The sequence below is a fragment of the Haliotis rufescens genome, unplaced genomic scaffold (assembly GCF_023055435.1).
Source record: "Haliotis rufescens isolate VD_foot unplaced genomic scaffold, xgHalRufe1.0.p SCAF_3, whole genome shotgun sequence".
NCBI classification, from domain to species: domain Eukaryota; kingdom Metazoa; phylum Mollusca; class Gastropoda; order Lepetellida; family Haliotidae; genus Haliotis; species Haliotis rufescens.
Genome location: NW_025964001.1, coordinates 8,121,252 through 8,136,578, shown reverse-complemented (window position 1 = coordinate 8,136,578; position 15,327 = coordinate 8,121,252). Strand labels below are relative to the sequence as shown.

The 15,327-nt window shown below is 38.6% G+C and overlaps 1 protein-coding gene and 1 long non-coding RNA gene across 11 annotated transcripts in view; one reads left to right on the top strand and one right to left on the bottom strand.

Moving 5' to 3' along the window:
- LOC124127398 overlaps positions 1-15,327 on the bottom strand; it is a 119,247-nt gene that overhangs the window by 5,580 nt on the left and 98,340 nt on the right. The gene's annotated exons all lie outside the window — the stretch shown is intronic.
- LOC124127397 (TNF receptor-associated factor 3-like) overlaps positions 1-15,327 on the top strand; it is a 132,722-nt gene that overhangs the window by 86,981 nt on the left and 30,414 nt on the right. For 7 of the 9 annotated variants that reach the window (XM_048403652.1, XM_048403650.1, XM_048403651.1 and 4 more), the window contains 6 exons: positions 6,011-6,119; positions 10,646-10,708; positions 11,224-11,320; positions 12,179-12,283; positions 13,576-13,743; positions 14,589-14,669. In XM_048403652.1, coding sequence (XP_048259609.1) covers positions 6,019-6,119; positions 10,646-10,708; positions 11,224-11,320; positions 12,179-12,283; positions 13,576-13,743; positions 14,589-14,669 — 615 coding nt within the window. In that variant the 5' untranslated portion in view covers positions 6,011-6,018. Of the gene's footprint in view, positions 1-2,039; positions 2,472-5,646; positions 5,759-6,010; positions 6,120-10,645; positions 10,709-11,223; positions 11,321-12,178; positions 12,284-13,575; positions 13,744-14,588; positions 14,670-15,327 lie in introns of those variants that run through there. The other 2 variants (XM_046490796.2, XM_046490797.2) reach the window with 2 other exon arrangements.

The window sequence follows — 15,327 nt, the reverse complement described above, 5'->3', positions numbered from 1 at the left end:
CAGTATTATTCATTTGGAATCGTATCTTCCCGAGGCAAGTGAGTTAACTGACTATAAAAGTCCAGTTTCCGCCCTTGCCGAACTAGGCTGGTATTATGGAGTTACATTTTGGCTGGACTAACGAGTCTATGCATAGTCCAATAAAAATCGCGCACCGAAATCGAAATCCGGTTCGTGAAGTGTCATGCAGATTTCGATCGACTGCAGGATTTGCAAAGCATGTGCACCGCTAACTCGCTGTCAGCAGATATTTTCTAAATCTTTTCAAGTATTTAATCAAGGTGCTCACGTGATTTGATGCACTTCGCGATGTAAGACTCGTTTTATCACAATATATATCTTGATTATCGATTAGATCGTCATGACTGGGCGCCACCGTTTTGTTTGAAGCAAATGCAAGTGATACGAGAGGTGGAATCTGATTGGTCAATAGGAGAGGTATAGAAAGGACACAACTCGTAATAGCCACTGGTGGCGCTACGATCGAGCCCAGGAATTCCAGCCTAGTTCGGCAAGGGTGGAAACTGGACTTTTAAAGTCAGTTAACTCTCTTGCCTCGGGAAGATGTTGGAATCTGAGAGGAGACGTCAGATATTTCTACTGCTTTGAATACTGTTTTAAAGGAAGACTCATCCATGGTTACAAATCGCTCATCAAATTCAAATTCACAGTTCCTGAAAAATATTACATCTCCTTCCGCCCAGCCCTTGCTGTAATTCAAAATGATATATATTCAGAGACAGGGCGTTAGTCTAGCTGATCGCCTCCGTGGTCTAGTGGATAGAACGTTTTCCCGGAGAGCTGAGGGTCGGTGTTTCGGACCCAGTTCATGTCCTTGCAAACTATGTTAAAAGACGGTACTTGCTGTCACAGCCCTTTTAAGTGCAATACTCCCCTTTGAGTAAGATTGCAGATAGAAAACAAAAACAGGTCCCAGTTTTGAAAAACAAGATCGCGAACTCCATTCAAATTTCGATGTTTACAGTAGGTTCATAACTTTATACCTAAATCGGTTTTACAAACTCACATATGCCCCTCGGGATACTGCCACTACGATCGTCGAACTTATCTTGCCGAATTTTTCAATCTGACATTGTAAAAGAATTAAAACAAATTAAAAATTGATAGAAAACAGCTGTTCCATTGAGCTGAGGTCAACATGGTGCTGAGTCACTCGATTTGGTAAGAATTTAGAATGAGACAAATGGAACATATCCTATTTACAAACAAGCCTCCAATCTAATATGAAAAGACAATGACTGTGAATTTAATTCACGGTTTTTTGTATCAGTGATGGTCTGTACAACACCGGGTTTGTTTTCAGTGCGAGATGAGTACATTCCATTTTTCTCATTCCAAATTCTATTCCAGTATTCCCATTCAAACTCCATTAAAAAAGACTATTCCATACGTTTCACCTTGCCTAGACCAAAATGCACTTTGGCCCTTATTTGCATATTATTGCATAAATAACATCTATGAGTTCGTGTCTCCCTGCAGAAAAATTATTATATGTTTTCTTGGATAAGTTCTTTTTTTAATATAACTACTTTAAATTATGTAAAAGGGCCAAAGTCAAATTCCAAAAGGGGCAAAATCACTTTGCTAGATTTTGGCCCTTTTAGCCCTCATTTCCGAGACTGGTTGTGTAAGAGATTTTGAAAGTTTGGGCACCTTTTTATTGTTTCAACTATTTCAAGAAAGTTGGCATCAGTTTAAATCATTTAAAAGTGCTTCAATAGCAAGTGTTTGTACTTTCAGTAGTAGTTTATCAATCTCACTTGTTAAGTACCATGGAAAGGTCAAAAGGGCCAAAATACATACAAAAATTAAAAACGTAAGTTTATTTCCTTTTTTAATGTTTTTATAACAACATTTATATCCCTGCTGTCAGAATGCGTTAAAGTTTAGGAATTTATCGGTAAATAAAAAAATATGTTCATTAGCATGCATAAGGTTATGGTTTTCATTACCTTTCTCAAAACGTAGTCCACATGACATTGGCCTGAGCTCTTCATTGTAAACCCCAAGGCATCATCGGCATGATCAGTGACTGGGTCCTGTCTACTAAGCGATAAGCGCTACGATTGCGGACATTTGTCAAAACTCGCCCCTTTCCGTAAACTGCAAGAAGACTCGTGCCCCTAGAAGAATATTATGTGCGAAAATGCGCCAAAACAATCAGAATGGAATTCTTGTTGTATATATATGTCTTGCATTTCAAAATATACCCAATTTACAGTGAAATGTTATCAATGAAACTATAATATTCGGCTTGTCCCGGAATAACACGAGTTTGTCACGAATGGACAAACTTGTGTTATTCCGGCGGCACGAGTCTTCTCGAGTGGTCACGAATTTTCCATGAGGCCCTTCTCGAACAGCAAAAAAAAGGTTTCATCAAGTTTTTTCAAATCAGGATATAGATCTGGCTGAATTCGGAATTCTGTTGTTGAAGACAGCTCCAACAGGTATGAACGGAAATTAAGTAACGACTTTCTCACCCCTCAAATACCTATTGCCTGCTAGGATATATTTATAGAAGGGGAAAACCCACAGGCCCCTGAAGCAGGATAGTGATATAACTGATAACTGAAACAGTGGACCCATATATATAAATAGACAAGGTACGTCACTCGCCATCTTGGCCGAAGTTGAAATCGGCTGTATCGTTTAAATTAAATGGAAATGTGTGCATGTCATGTTCACAAAACCTCCCCACAGCCCTCCAAATACGACCCGCATGCCACAAACCTTCATTTTTGGCAATTTATTAGCAATGCTCAGTCAAATTTAGAATTTTGCATATTGTGTTAACAAATCACTGATTTAGCTTCAGAAATACATATCATAGGATGGTATTTCTCCCACTTGTCTGATTAACTTTCAGAAAAGCTCTTTTTGACACCACCGTGGAGAGCCAGCAATTTCATTTTGGTCTAAAAAATGGCAACAAATGAAAATAGGTAACATTTTAAGAAAATGTTTATTTGAATTAAACCATAATATTTTAGTAGCATAACAGCAGTAATCCAGGGCCAATTTTGGTGCATATTGATCTGAACTGAATTTTGGGAATAGAAAAATGACTTTGAAATGTGGCGAAAATGTCCATTTTTGGGGGTAAGTTAATAACTTATGACACATCTGAGCTTCCAGGCACCGTTTCTAGTACAGCATCAACTGTGCCTGTCAGTATGGGCTTGAAATGTCTTACCTACAACAACAAAATATGAAAAGAAACATAAGGAGTCTGTATTAAACTTTCTTCACAGTACCCAAGTCATTTTTCATGCTTTTCTCTTTTTGTGCTGCCTCTTCCAAAGCACAAATAGAATCTTCCAAAGCTTCAGTTGACATTTCGATATATTCCTTTGAAGATTTCAGCTCTTGTTGGTTGTATTCAAATTCCTTCCCAATTTTCTTGACTTTTGAAGCATTTTTGGCCAGGCTGGTTTTAGTTTGAGTATGGGCACTCTTTTCTCTCCTGTTAAGGCTGAAATATTTCCTCTCATATTTGCCTTAAGGGTTTCCAATTTCTGTCTCTTTACAGCAAATTCATCAGTGGCTCTTTTTAAAAAAAATTTAAATTGTAATTTTTCCTTTCTAGAGATGTCATTTTTTCTTTCTTGTTTTGCATTTGTGGGTTTAACTTGCCTACTTCATCCTTCAGGCTATTAACTTCAAGTCCAAGGCCTTGCAATGTCATAATCTGACCTCGTTCTCTCAGGAGTTTGTACTGGCACAATGAAATGCTCAGCTCTATATTTTTCCTTAACTTGTCCTTTTTTCTATTTATCTTCTTGTTGTATTCGGTGAATCTTGGTCATTAAGGCATTAAAATTAAGCTGCTGAAGGGGAACATAAAAAACCTGACCAACCCACGTAGCAAACATTTGACGGTTTCCGGGGGCAAATTTGTGAATTTCAAAAACTAACCTATTTGTTTGAAATTTAGTCGGAGCTACACTCACATCAAGCTGTGCTTTCATGCTGTCAATAAGTTGTAACTGTTCAAGTAATGGGAACATTTTCAAACTTTACTGCTAATTTTCCAAACTTTTTCTTTGCTTTTTCAATGCTACGTTTCTGGATCTTGATCTCAGCAATGAAAAGGAACCAGACCCACTACTACTACCTAATACTGCTGAATTGAACAAGTGATGCAATGTTTCTCTTGAAGAAATTTTTTGCTCACTAAGTTCACACTCAAAATGATCATGAAGCCACTGTGCAACCTTATTATTTTCTGACAAACATTGAGCATAAATTGATGTTACAGATTCACAATCTCTCAATTTTCTGTAAGTATCAAGATTATTCAAGTCATCCAATTTGCCCCACCCCATCCCCAATGATTCAGATTGGTGTTCAATATTTCATACAAGTTCACTGTACTTTACATTAATTAAAACATACATTTAGTTACTTAGTGTAACACATATACATGATATCATAATTGTTCCTCCTATCTACGTTAAAACTACGTTCTTTAATCATAATAAACATGTTTCAGTCACAAACACATGACATTGACAATGTGAAATGGTTCAGCCTGACAGTTAATTTAGTATTTTTAAAACTTTAAACTGTCAACGCCCAAAATACCCCAATGTCATAAATATATTCTCCAATACAACATTCTTACATTTACTGCCTCAAATTACGAGGATTGTTAAAAACAAATACTGTAGTGTTTGTGAAAAATATCCGAAGGGAAGTAACTGCATAGTTATGTAAAACCTGCATACCGCTAATAGAAGTAGGGTGAGGTCCGATTTAATTATTTTTTTTGTATATTGTCCCTTATTAATTACATCTACAACACACTGAAAATTATAACAAATGATTGCAGGAGAGAATAAACCTATTTACAATCGCGTATTCGGCTGTGTTGATAGTTTTAAGAATAACTGATGACTTCATCAAAGTAACTCAACTTCGAAGAAAATTCTAAAAATAGCAGCTTATGAAATACGCATGCAACCTTTACCCTAGTTTGTGATGTACGCTGTTTTTATCGCTTTCTGCGTTAATCAATGAGTTTAGAGATGGGATTTTGAACCGACCCTCTGAGGTGTGGTAAACCAGCTTTGAGAATAATTGCAGGAAGAGTTACCTCCTCTTGCCATGAGCATTGCCAAGCTCCTTCCCAGCGCGTGACACCTTCGTTACACTCTCAGTAACATCGCTGCCACCAGTGTGGGCGCGGCCATTTCAAGAATCTTGAAATTTGCCCTCCAACCCCATATGTAGTAACGTTTATACTTTTGTTTATGTCTTTGGGAATGCCATCATATTTCAATTTGAAAAGGTTTACGACTGACCATGTTTTCCAGATGAATTTACTTTGTTGTTTTGATAATCAGATTGGTTCGAGATTGCAGACTAACGGAAAATCAACCAACTTCTCCCTTACATTCTTACTATATCAATAACACGATAGTTTTAATGAAACAGAAATTCAAATTGACAAACGAAGAAAGTAATTTAGCAGCGATAAGTGTATTCGGCGTCACGACAGTCGTCACTTGTTTGTAAACATAACGGTCATTCGGTTGCTAGTTCAACTCCAAGCATGGTTGTGGCCACCTATTCACAGTGGGGAGTTTTGACTGGTGGCAGCGATAGTATAGAGAGCTCCGGGAACGTACTATCGCTGTGAGGAGCTTGGAGCATTGCTACTACTACCGACGAAGATTCAAGGTCTGCAGATGGAACAAACAAAGCTCTGAAAGTTTTAGACCCTGTGTGGAAGGTACAAAAGCAACCTTATCCATGAGGATGTATAGGCAAAGTGTAGTTTTATTTTGAGAGAACTTCTAAGGATCACACAGGCAACATGAAAAATATTGTATTATCTTACGCAGATACTTACATCACAAGCTCAGTGATTAAGCAGCCATACAGGGGCAACAGGAACTCCGTAAGGGAATCGGTACTGTTTATAAGTTGATATTGTAGTGCCAAAAAAACCTTCTCATGATATGATAATCTCCCATATTTTCAGCGGTTCACATGGCATCAACGTCTTCAAGTAGTCCATTTTCATCCCTGGCCGAGAGCAGCCTGGTGTCATTGGAAGATCATGTGCCGGACTTTGTCAATGTAGATGAAAGGTAATTTTATTATTAATAGATAAACATTGGGGGTGAGGTTTCAAGTTTTAAGGTTTCTACAGGGAGCCTACATTGAAAACACAGTGTTTTTCTCCATTCTAACATGACAAATGCTTTGGTGTCAAACGACATTGGTTGAGTACACTGTTATGGTAAGTTCTGCTCTGAATGAAGGAAACGCGGAAGATGCCTTATATACAGAGCATGACAATATTCATCAGGCTATTCATTTAAGGATTGAAGTTGTATTTGTTGACGTTCATCAGCTGAAGAAGACAGTGCCGCACGTGAGCAAATTTACCATGAAGTGCTTATATTGACAGATAAATAAATCATAACAAAACTATCCATTTAACATTATACTTTAATTATTTAAAGCTAACTATATCAACGCGGAGAGTCGTGACGTCATCTGTCCCAAACATTCCATTTGGAGTGACATCCTTTGGTGTTACAAATAGTAGAAAATGGCGGCTACGGAAATGTCATTCACTTGAAATGAGCACCCAGAAAAAGTTAGCGTTGGAAAGAAATCCAGACGCGGCTGGGGCTGAAAATGGATTGATATTAACGTTCTGTGAACTTTGGGTGTGTGTTTGAGTCATACTATGACTGTTGATGACGGGGATTACCGCTTGAGGCGGCGCGTTTGGATTTCTCGAAGCAGTACACGGCAGTGTAGAGCTCAGCGATTTCTTTTGGTAAGTCGAGCATTCTCTGTTATAGCTTCAAATGGACGCACCGCCTCCGTGGTCTTGTGGTAGAGCGTCCGCCCGGAGAGCGGAAGGTCCAGGGTTCGATCCCGGGCCGCGTCATACAAAAAGACGTTAAAAGATTGTACTTGTTGTTACCCTGTCTGGCGCTCGGCATTAAGGGGCTAAAACAAGGACTGGTCGGCTCGGAGTCAGTATACTGTGTCTGAGTGGGGTATTCATGTTAAACTGCGGCATGGTATCTCAGTGAGCTAGCACTATAAATCGGCATCAGTCCGGACTAGTACAAGCAGCCACACACACACATACACGTGCATGCACGTCGCTATATAAGTGCAATAATCTTGGACGCGACGTTAAACCCAATTTCACCTCACCTCACCTCAAATGGACGCTTCATTTCGACATGTATAATCTGTTTGGCCTCAAAGCCCGCATAATTCATAGCGTGAATCATGTTGTCAGTTGTCCTTAATGATTTTTAAAGATATTTTTAGACATTGAGGAATTCCCCTAAAGTAGTTCTGTATGACAACATAATCACTTGACATACTGACGTTCATCGGGAAATGAACGACAGTCAGCTTGGTAGTGTTCACCTAGGCGCGGTCACCTGCTACTGTCAATATATGTTGTTGTATCTCTGCCTGGCATTATGCTCCCTTTTTGACAACCCAGATTTGACTCAAACTCAACAAACACTTTGTATCAATCAAAACAGTCTTTACTACACCATCGCCATAGTACCGCTATCCTACGTTATACGTCATCAACTTACCAAGTTTCGAATACTATATGTCATCAACATGATCAACTTACCAAGTTTCGAATACTATACGTCATCAACTTACCAAATTTCAAGTACTTACTCTAGAATGAATGATAGCTCGCGACCAATCCATGGACGTCGCGATGTTAGGTCATGTGACTACCGTAGCTTCTTACACACAATACCAACTCCATGCATTGCATGCAACTTACCACGTTTAACATTGTAAAGAAACAGAAAATACTCAAAACAGTCTACATTTTGTTGCTTCATAATTATGAAAAAATCTTTCAATAATTTCAACCGTGACTGTTCGTGGTTTAAGAATGTTATGTTTTGTTATGGTGTCACCGGTAAACTGCTGGATGCTGTGAAGTCTATATGAGGATGTGCAATACACTGTCAGAGATAATGGTCATCTGTCACCATGGTTTAGCGGTCGTGGAGTAAAGCAAGATTGTTTGATCTCTCTGTTATTGTTCCTGCTGTATGTTAATGACCAAGTGGAGTCTTTTCCAGAACTAAATTGTGGTATTGATGTTAACAACAGTACTGTCAATATTTTGTTGTATGCAGACAATGTCGTGTTGATTGCCCCTTGGGAAGACAAATTGCAGTGTTTGCTAGACCATGTCCATTCTTGGTGTCGTATGTGGTGACTCAGACAGAGTTAATCAAAATAAGACTAAAATTTTACAGTTAAGACGGACATCTGTGTTACGTTCGCAATACAATTTCACCATAGGCAAGGTGAATATTTATTACTTAGATAACTAAAAATATCTTGGGTTATGGCTTAATGAACAGTTAGATTTTACAGTTGTAAATACATGAGCTGGGCAAGTTGGTCAGCCTCGCGGTGCATCCCATATTGGCCTACGTCCCATATGGCCTAAAGAAACAGATATGACCTTTCTCATTTGGCCTACCACAGATTATTTTAAACAACCTACACCCCTATTGACAAAGATGGCTTGGTTTGAGCTTAATTAGCTCTTGTTGTTTCACACAGGCTTCTTCTGTGAAGTTGATGTTACTGGTAAAGTCTTAGGTTACTGCAGTGATTTAGCACCAACGTGAATGAATGTGAGTGAATGACTACTAGTATTTGATCCCCCTTTTTCACGTGGACGAATATCTGCGTGCCGTCTTGTCAAGTGATCGGTCAGATTAGTAGTATTTCCTGAATACTTTAGAATTATCCGACAGATTCTACAACTTACTGTTTGCTTCTCTGTCTCTGAAACTATCGATAGTTAAGACAATCTATTGCCAATAGTATCGATTGTTTCAAGTTGCAATCGATAGTGTACTATCGTGAGACAAGCAATCGCAATCAATCGATAATTCGATGTATTGTTACACCACTAATAACTGGCTTCTTTGCCTATTGTGTATGTAGTCAATAGGATTAACTTTTATTGGTTGTATTTCTTTGATCACATACCATTGTATACGGATAATGATAACGAAGTTAATTCGATAACAAAACATTGTTCTCAGTATTCATAGTATAAAAGTACTAACGGTTATCAGTGCATCATTCTTCATAATGGCAGGTATTCAGAGAGTTGAGTATATTCAGTCACAGAGAGGTGGTCGTCAAGTTTTGATTGACAATTTTAAATATAGAATTAACAGAAAGGGGTCAACTGCAACTTTCTTAGAGATATGTCTGATGTCCTCAATCATCCACCCGAGAATGACACTAAGAGTAATCGACAACATGAGAAAAAGAGCCTGAGATCGGATCCTATGCCTCAAATCTACAATGAAGAAATCAACAACCTTGCCCCAGCAGAAGCTGCACAATGTCCTCCCTTTGTTAGTATGAAGAGTGGATTGTACAGACAACGCAGAAAAACACCAGCATTGTGTACCTCGATGGTCAGCTGTCCAGACTCCGAGACAGACACCAGCAAGGAGAAATATCTTCCTTGGCATTAGCAGATGCAGTAGGAATCCTTATTAAATTACATTAAATTCTTCTGTTAGCTTGTATTTCTCCGTTGTTGGACTGGTCCATTTTCATCACTCTGGGGGAGACGGGTATTCAGTGAGTGATCAACCAAGCGATTACTTACCGTAATTTAATCCTCTAAAAGCTTAAGCCGAATGGGACGTAGGCCAATGGGGAGGACACCAGCCTCGCACTAGGTGCACGGTGCACTAAGTATATTCATACAGGTAGTTTTATCTATGATGTATTTACAAAACCATATGAATCACTGGTCCAACCAATAACCCTGTAGGGCTGTGCTACTAGGGTATGTATGTACAAAGGCGTTAAAATATAATACTCAAAATAGTATGTAAGTTCTTTCTGGAACCGGAACGCGTCAACTATTGCAGCTCAGGGGGATATGGGATGGTCGTCCAGTGAGAATGAACAAAGACTTTGTCTTCTGAATTCTCCAGCGTTTAAAAAAATAAGCCATGACACAGACTCCCTGGCTGTATTCATTCATGGTCTACCCATAGAGGCCACTTGTGGGAAGAAAATGTATATGAATTAGTTAAAAGGTTAAATATTTATGACTTTGTGAGTGTGCCTAGTATGGATTTACAAAATATTCAACATTGCTTATATTGGCTAGATGAAAGTAACTGGTTCTGTAAATTGTAGAATGACCAGAGTAACCCTAATGGCAACGAACTCCGGACATATCGCCTTACAAAGAAAGGCTTGAAAAAACAGGAAGATATTTTCTATTCCTCGTTGTGGCAGCCTGCAACTAAATATAGAAAAACTCTCTCTCTATATATATGTTCCAACACCAATGCATTACATGGGGTCATGCGATTTCTAAAAATATGGATTGGTTTTATATCCGAAAGTAGAATTCATTTATACATTAACTCTGTCAAGAACTGCTTATGTTTTTTGTTCCAGGTCTCTCTCCTGAGACCATGTTATATTACTCGGACAACTATAGTCTCCAATCCAACTGGGAGGTTAAGATGATGCATTTACTTCAGTAAATAGGCTGAATCTTGAATAATGTTCTCACTCAATTCATATCTTTAGTTTCTTTTCCTCTCAGGTACAGATGTGCGATCTGTCACAATGTCTTAAAGGATCCAGTTCAAACCAAATGTGGACACAGGTGAGGGTGACAGGCACATCACGATTTATTCACAATCTGTCATTTGGATGGTAATGTGTGCAAGTTCAAGTTAAAGAGGCCACAGTCATAATCATTAGACAGAAGAAATTGAGTGAGATGGACTGACCTGCAGAACAGTGACAACATTTCCATTCAGCGTTTATCAGAAATATATATTTTTTATATGAGTGTGTGTGTGTGTTTGTTGTGTAACGGCCACACCCAACAATAATCCAGCTATGTGATTGAGGCCTCTTAGGAATAGAGTCTGAACCAGACAATCCATTGATTGACATATGAACACAATGATCCATGGCTTTGGGGTGCAGATTTTACTGCAATGGAATTCTATCAACAAAGTCACCAAGTCTGGTCGCTAGACTCGAAGAGTCATCTCTCACAACCGACTCAGGTGCTGGGGATCAATTCTTACCCAGAATGCCCACAGGGCTTATAATATAAACAGAACAAAAGCTGAAATAAGTGATACTAACAACTTTAGTTATCATTTCCAGATTGTGTGAAGGATGTGTTGAAGCACTTTTCCAGCAGGGCGAGCCAGTAACTTGTCCACAAGCTGATGAATACTGTGAAAAGCTCATGAGAAGTGATGTAATATTATTTTTTTCATTTTCAAAAATAACTAAGTCATTTGCTCAGTGTATATGTTATCCGAAGTCCTACATACAAAACAGGGGCGATGGGGTAGCCCAGTGTTTAAAGCGCTTGCTTGTCACACCAAAGTCACAAGTTCGATTTCCCAAATGGGTATACTGTGGAAACCCATTTTCTGGTGTCCTCTGCCATGATATTGCTGGAATAATGCAAAAGTGGCGTAAAACTTTACCAAACATGTAAATGAAACACTAAAAAAAAGAAGTCAGTTTTAGATTTTCCATTAGGTGACTATTCTAGTAAATCTTCCTTTTTAAAAATTCTTGTAATTAATTCTTTTAATTTTGTAACAAAATTCATGTTTTTATAACATGTTTAAATCATTTCGTTTTCTGTTTCGCTGATTTTGCTGAAGGGATGCAATGTATTTTTTTTCTGCAGAAGACAAACATGTTTTTATTGCAGATGTAGGGATTGTGTATGCGCTGGTGATATGCTTCATTCAGATTCGCTTTGCAGACGAGATATATAAATTAGCATCGATTTTGAAGACTTGTACAGGGGATGTCATCTTATAGGTTGGGTCGCTTTTTAGACGGCAATATATTGTACATAAACGACATAAAAGAGAATGGTCATAATTTATTACCTGTCTTGACCATATAGTCCATGTATATTGTTATTTGACTCTCAAGGACAATCTGAAAATATAGTGCAAAACTGAACACATGAGTAACACAATCAGAATGGTTAGGATCATTAACAATTTATGTTGTGATGATACACTGCTGTTAATTATCTATCCAAGGGAAGACTTATGATTAATGTGTTTTTGTTTCGATTGTAACGTTCCAGATCTACCCTGATGTAAGTGCCAGAAGAGAAATCAGAAACTTGCCTGTCTACTGTCCATTCAAGAGCTACGGATGTGGAAGAAATGTGCCACTGAAAGATGTTAATGTAAGCCAGACTGAAGGACATTTGCATAGCAATCATGACCTTATTTCAAGCATCAATAGATCATCATATAAATGTCCAAGTATTATGTCAATAATGTATTATGAATGGCTCTTAGGTGACTGAAGGAAAGATCTAGTGTATATGTGACATTAACTGTGGCACGTATAGGCAAAATTTGCTCTGTCCTGAATTTCAGCTAGGGCATAACAATTCTCACTGCCGTCCCTGAGAGGCAGTAAGATGTCTGAAGTACATAACTATCTTCACTCAGATTGTGCTCAGTGCTAGATTTCATTAATATTCTTGGAAGTTCTGCATAAATAATCATTTTATTCAGGGACATTTTTTGGCTCTAATAATGCACTTGTCATTCTGCACTTTACTAGCCATGAAAGATTTCTTTTATTTTCTCATACCTTAAACATATGTTAAAGAGGTATTGTTATGTGGTGATTTCCTATTTGAAAGGTAAAGGCTAACCCAGAAATTGATTTGCACTCAACTAAATTGTGAAAACAGTATATGACCATGCAAGATCAATGAATAATCAATCAATTATTTAAGAAGATGTTTTATGTTTACAATGAAAAGGACAAGACAATGGGTCTAACAGGTGGCAGCAGTAGGAAGTAATGTATCATATGATTAATGTTAGTGCACTAGGGCTGAGACGAGTCCAAATTTACTACCCGGGTACCCACTATGCTACTACCCGACCCTACCCGGGTACCCACTACAGGTCTCAAGAGTTGGGTACAAAATGTCCCATTGGGAATAGTTTGACCGTAGCCTTGGTAAAATGTATTTAGATACATGTATAAAACGATCTGGTCATGCATACATGGAAGTCATTAAATAATATATCACGTGACTAACCGCAGGTCTGGGTAGTCCTGTGGGTACCTGGGTCCTACTCAGTACCTGCCCGACCCGAGTACCCGAGTTACCCACCTGAGCCCTATAGTGCACTCATGAATGTTAAGCATACTGTTGAATGTCTTGACAAGTACATATGAATTAAGTCCGGTCAATAAGGCCTTGAATCGCCCTCTTGTCCCTCTTATAAAGGTACAGCCTGCCTAAAAAAGTTCAAACTGTTCCATCCAGGAACTTCTTGTACATAAAGGCATGTCCGTGTGCCCAACAAGATAAACAGCATAAATTAGAGTAATTATATCTGTTACAAAATAGTGACCAGCCATAGATATGAATCCTACATATTAAAAGAAGATTGTCGCAATCCTTGAATATTTCAGAAATTTTTGAAGTATAGTATGCACTTTTCTTTCCAGAAACATGCCACTGACTGCACCTTCAAGCCTGTTGAATGCCCCAACAGGCACAATGGATGTAAGGAAATTCTCCCCCAGAAATCCCTAGATGCCCATGTGAAGCAGTGTCAATATCGCCAAGTTCAGTGTGACCAGTGCAGACAGCCCATCCCCATCGCCATGGCACAGGTATACAGATTTGATCAATATAAAGAGTAGTTAATGTAGGTGAGAAAGTTCCAACTACAGATCCAGCCACAAGCTCAGATTCAACATTATGTGGGTTAGTCATATGAAGACATAACTTGTTATTGACTCAGACTGTCTCTAACACTCGACCGCATCCAACACCAAGCTTTTCACTTCCAAACATCCCAGCTGCTTCAATGATGCCTGTCATGCCTGGTTGCACTGATGTTGATACAGTTCCCTGAACCACATTCACATCATTTTAATAAGACGTGCCTGGTAAAGACTCTTTTTTTATCCCTTATTGATTCCTTTTGACACCAATTTCACCCTATTTTACCCCTGCAGTCATAATTACTGATAGGATGCATTGGATGCCTGTTGTCAGATCACAGGTCATGCTTGACCTCCATGTATTTATCATCCGATGCGTTATATCCGTAGAATGATAGATGTGTAGTCAATTGTCGAAACAGGTCCGTAATTCTCTGTATCACTCTCGGCCATTGATCCAAACAGCTTTTGCCTGACCAGTGCTCAGTCAGGTACACCTAAGTCAGGTTCATGTAGTCGATTCGCCTGTGTTACCCAATGCTTGGGAAGGTTGTCAGTTGTGCAAGGTCAGTCAATCCCTATCTGGGCATGGCTGATGCTCAGTCATGTACATGTACCAATAGCATTTATAGTCACATTTATCTAACATACAGTGAGAATCCCCTTATGCCAAACTTTGTTATGTATGTATTATCTTGAATATGTCTTGGGTATTAAAGACGCAAGTTTTGTGTTGAATTGTCATTATAAACCTACACTGAAACTGAAATTTCTAAATGGTTAATCAACAGAAACACAAGGAGTCAGACTGCCCTGAAGCAAATGTTGCATGCCCTTACAAGTGTGGTGCGCCTCAGATGAAGAGAAAGGAGGTATGTATCTATAGCAGAGATGCAACATAACTTGAAAATTACTTGCTAGGATAGTGATAACATATAAGTACCTTCCTAAAAGCCTGTAAACATTAGATGAACTGACACAGAGCAAGTGTCTATTTTCAACATGTATATTCTCTTTCAGATTAAATCCTCCTTGGGGCACTTATTGCATTTTCCTGGCTCAAGAAAATCTACATGACATAGTTGTAACCATTTTCCTTAATAAAAATTGTTACCACACAAAAAACTTTGTTTTTGTATGATATACGTCCACCCTTATGGTGCCTCACCCTCCACGGCGCGTCACGCCAAGGGAAGCAACTCTCACCCAAATCACTTTCCTTATGTCATCTGACAAAGACAGACGTGCTGTTTTTTTCAAGACAAAACAAAGTACAAGATAATAAACGTTCGTACAAGAACCATGGCAGACCAAACTGTATGTATGGTACATTTCTTTCATGCAAAGGCGTAATACCTCGCATTATAAAGTTATAAAGTTGTAATTATGTGACACGTGTACGATACCTTTGAATCAAAGGCCGTCGTAGCGTCCATTTTGTAGTGCCACGTATGATACATGTAACACCAGGGCCATCAAAAACGGTTTGGGTTTTTTAATGTTATATCATCGGGCTTTAACCTACAATCT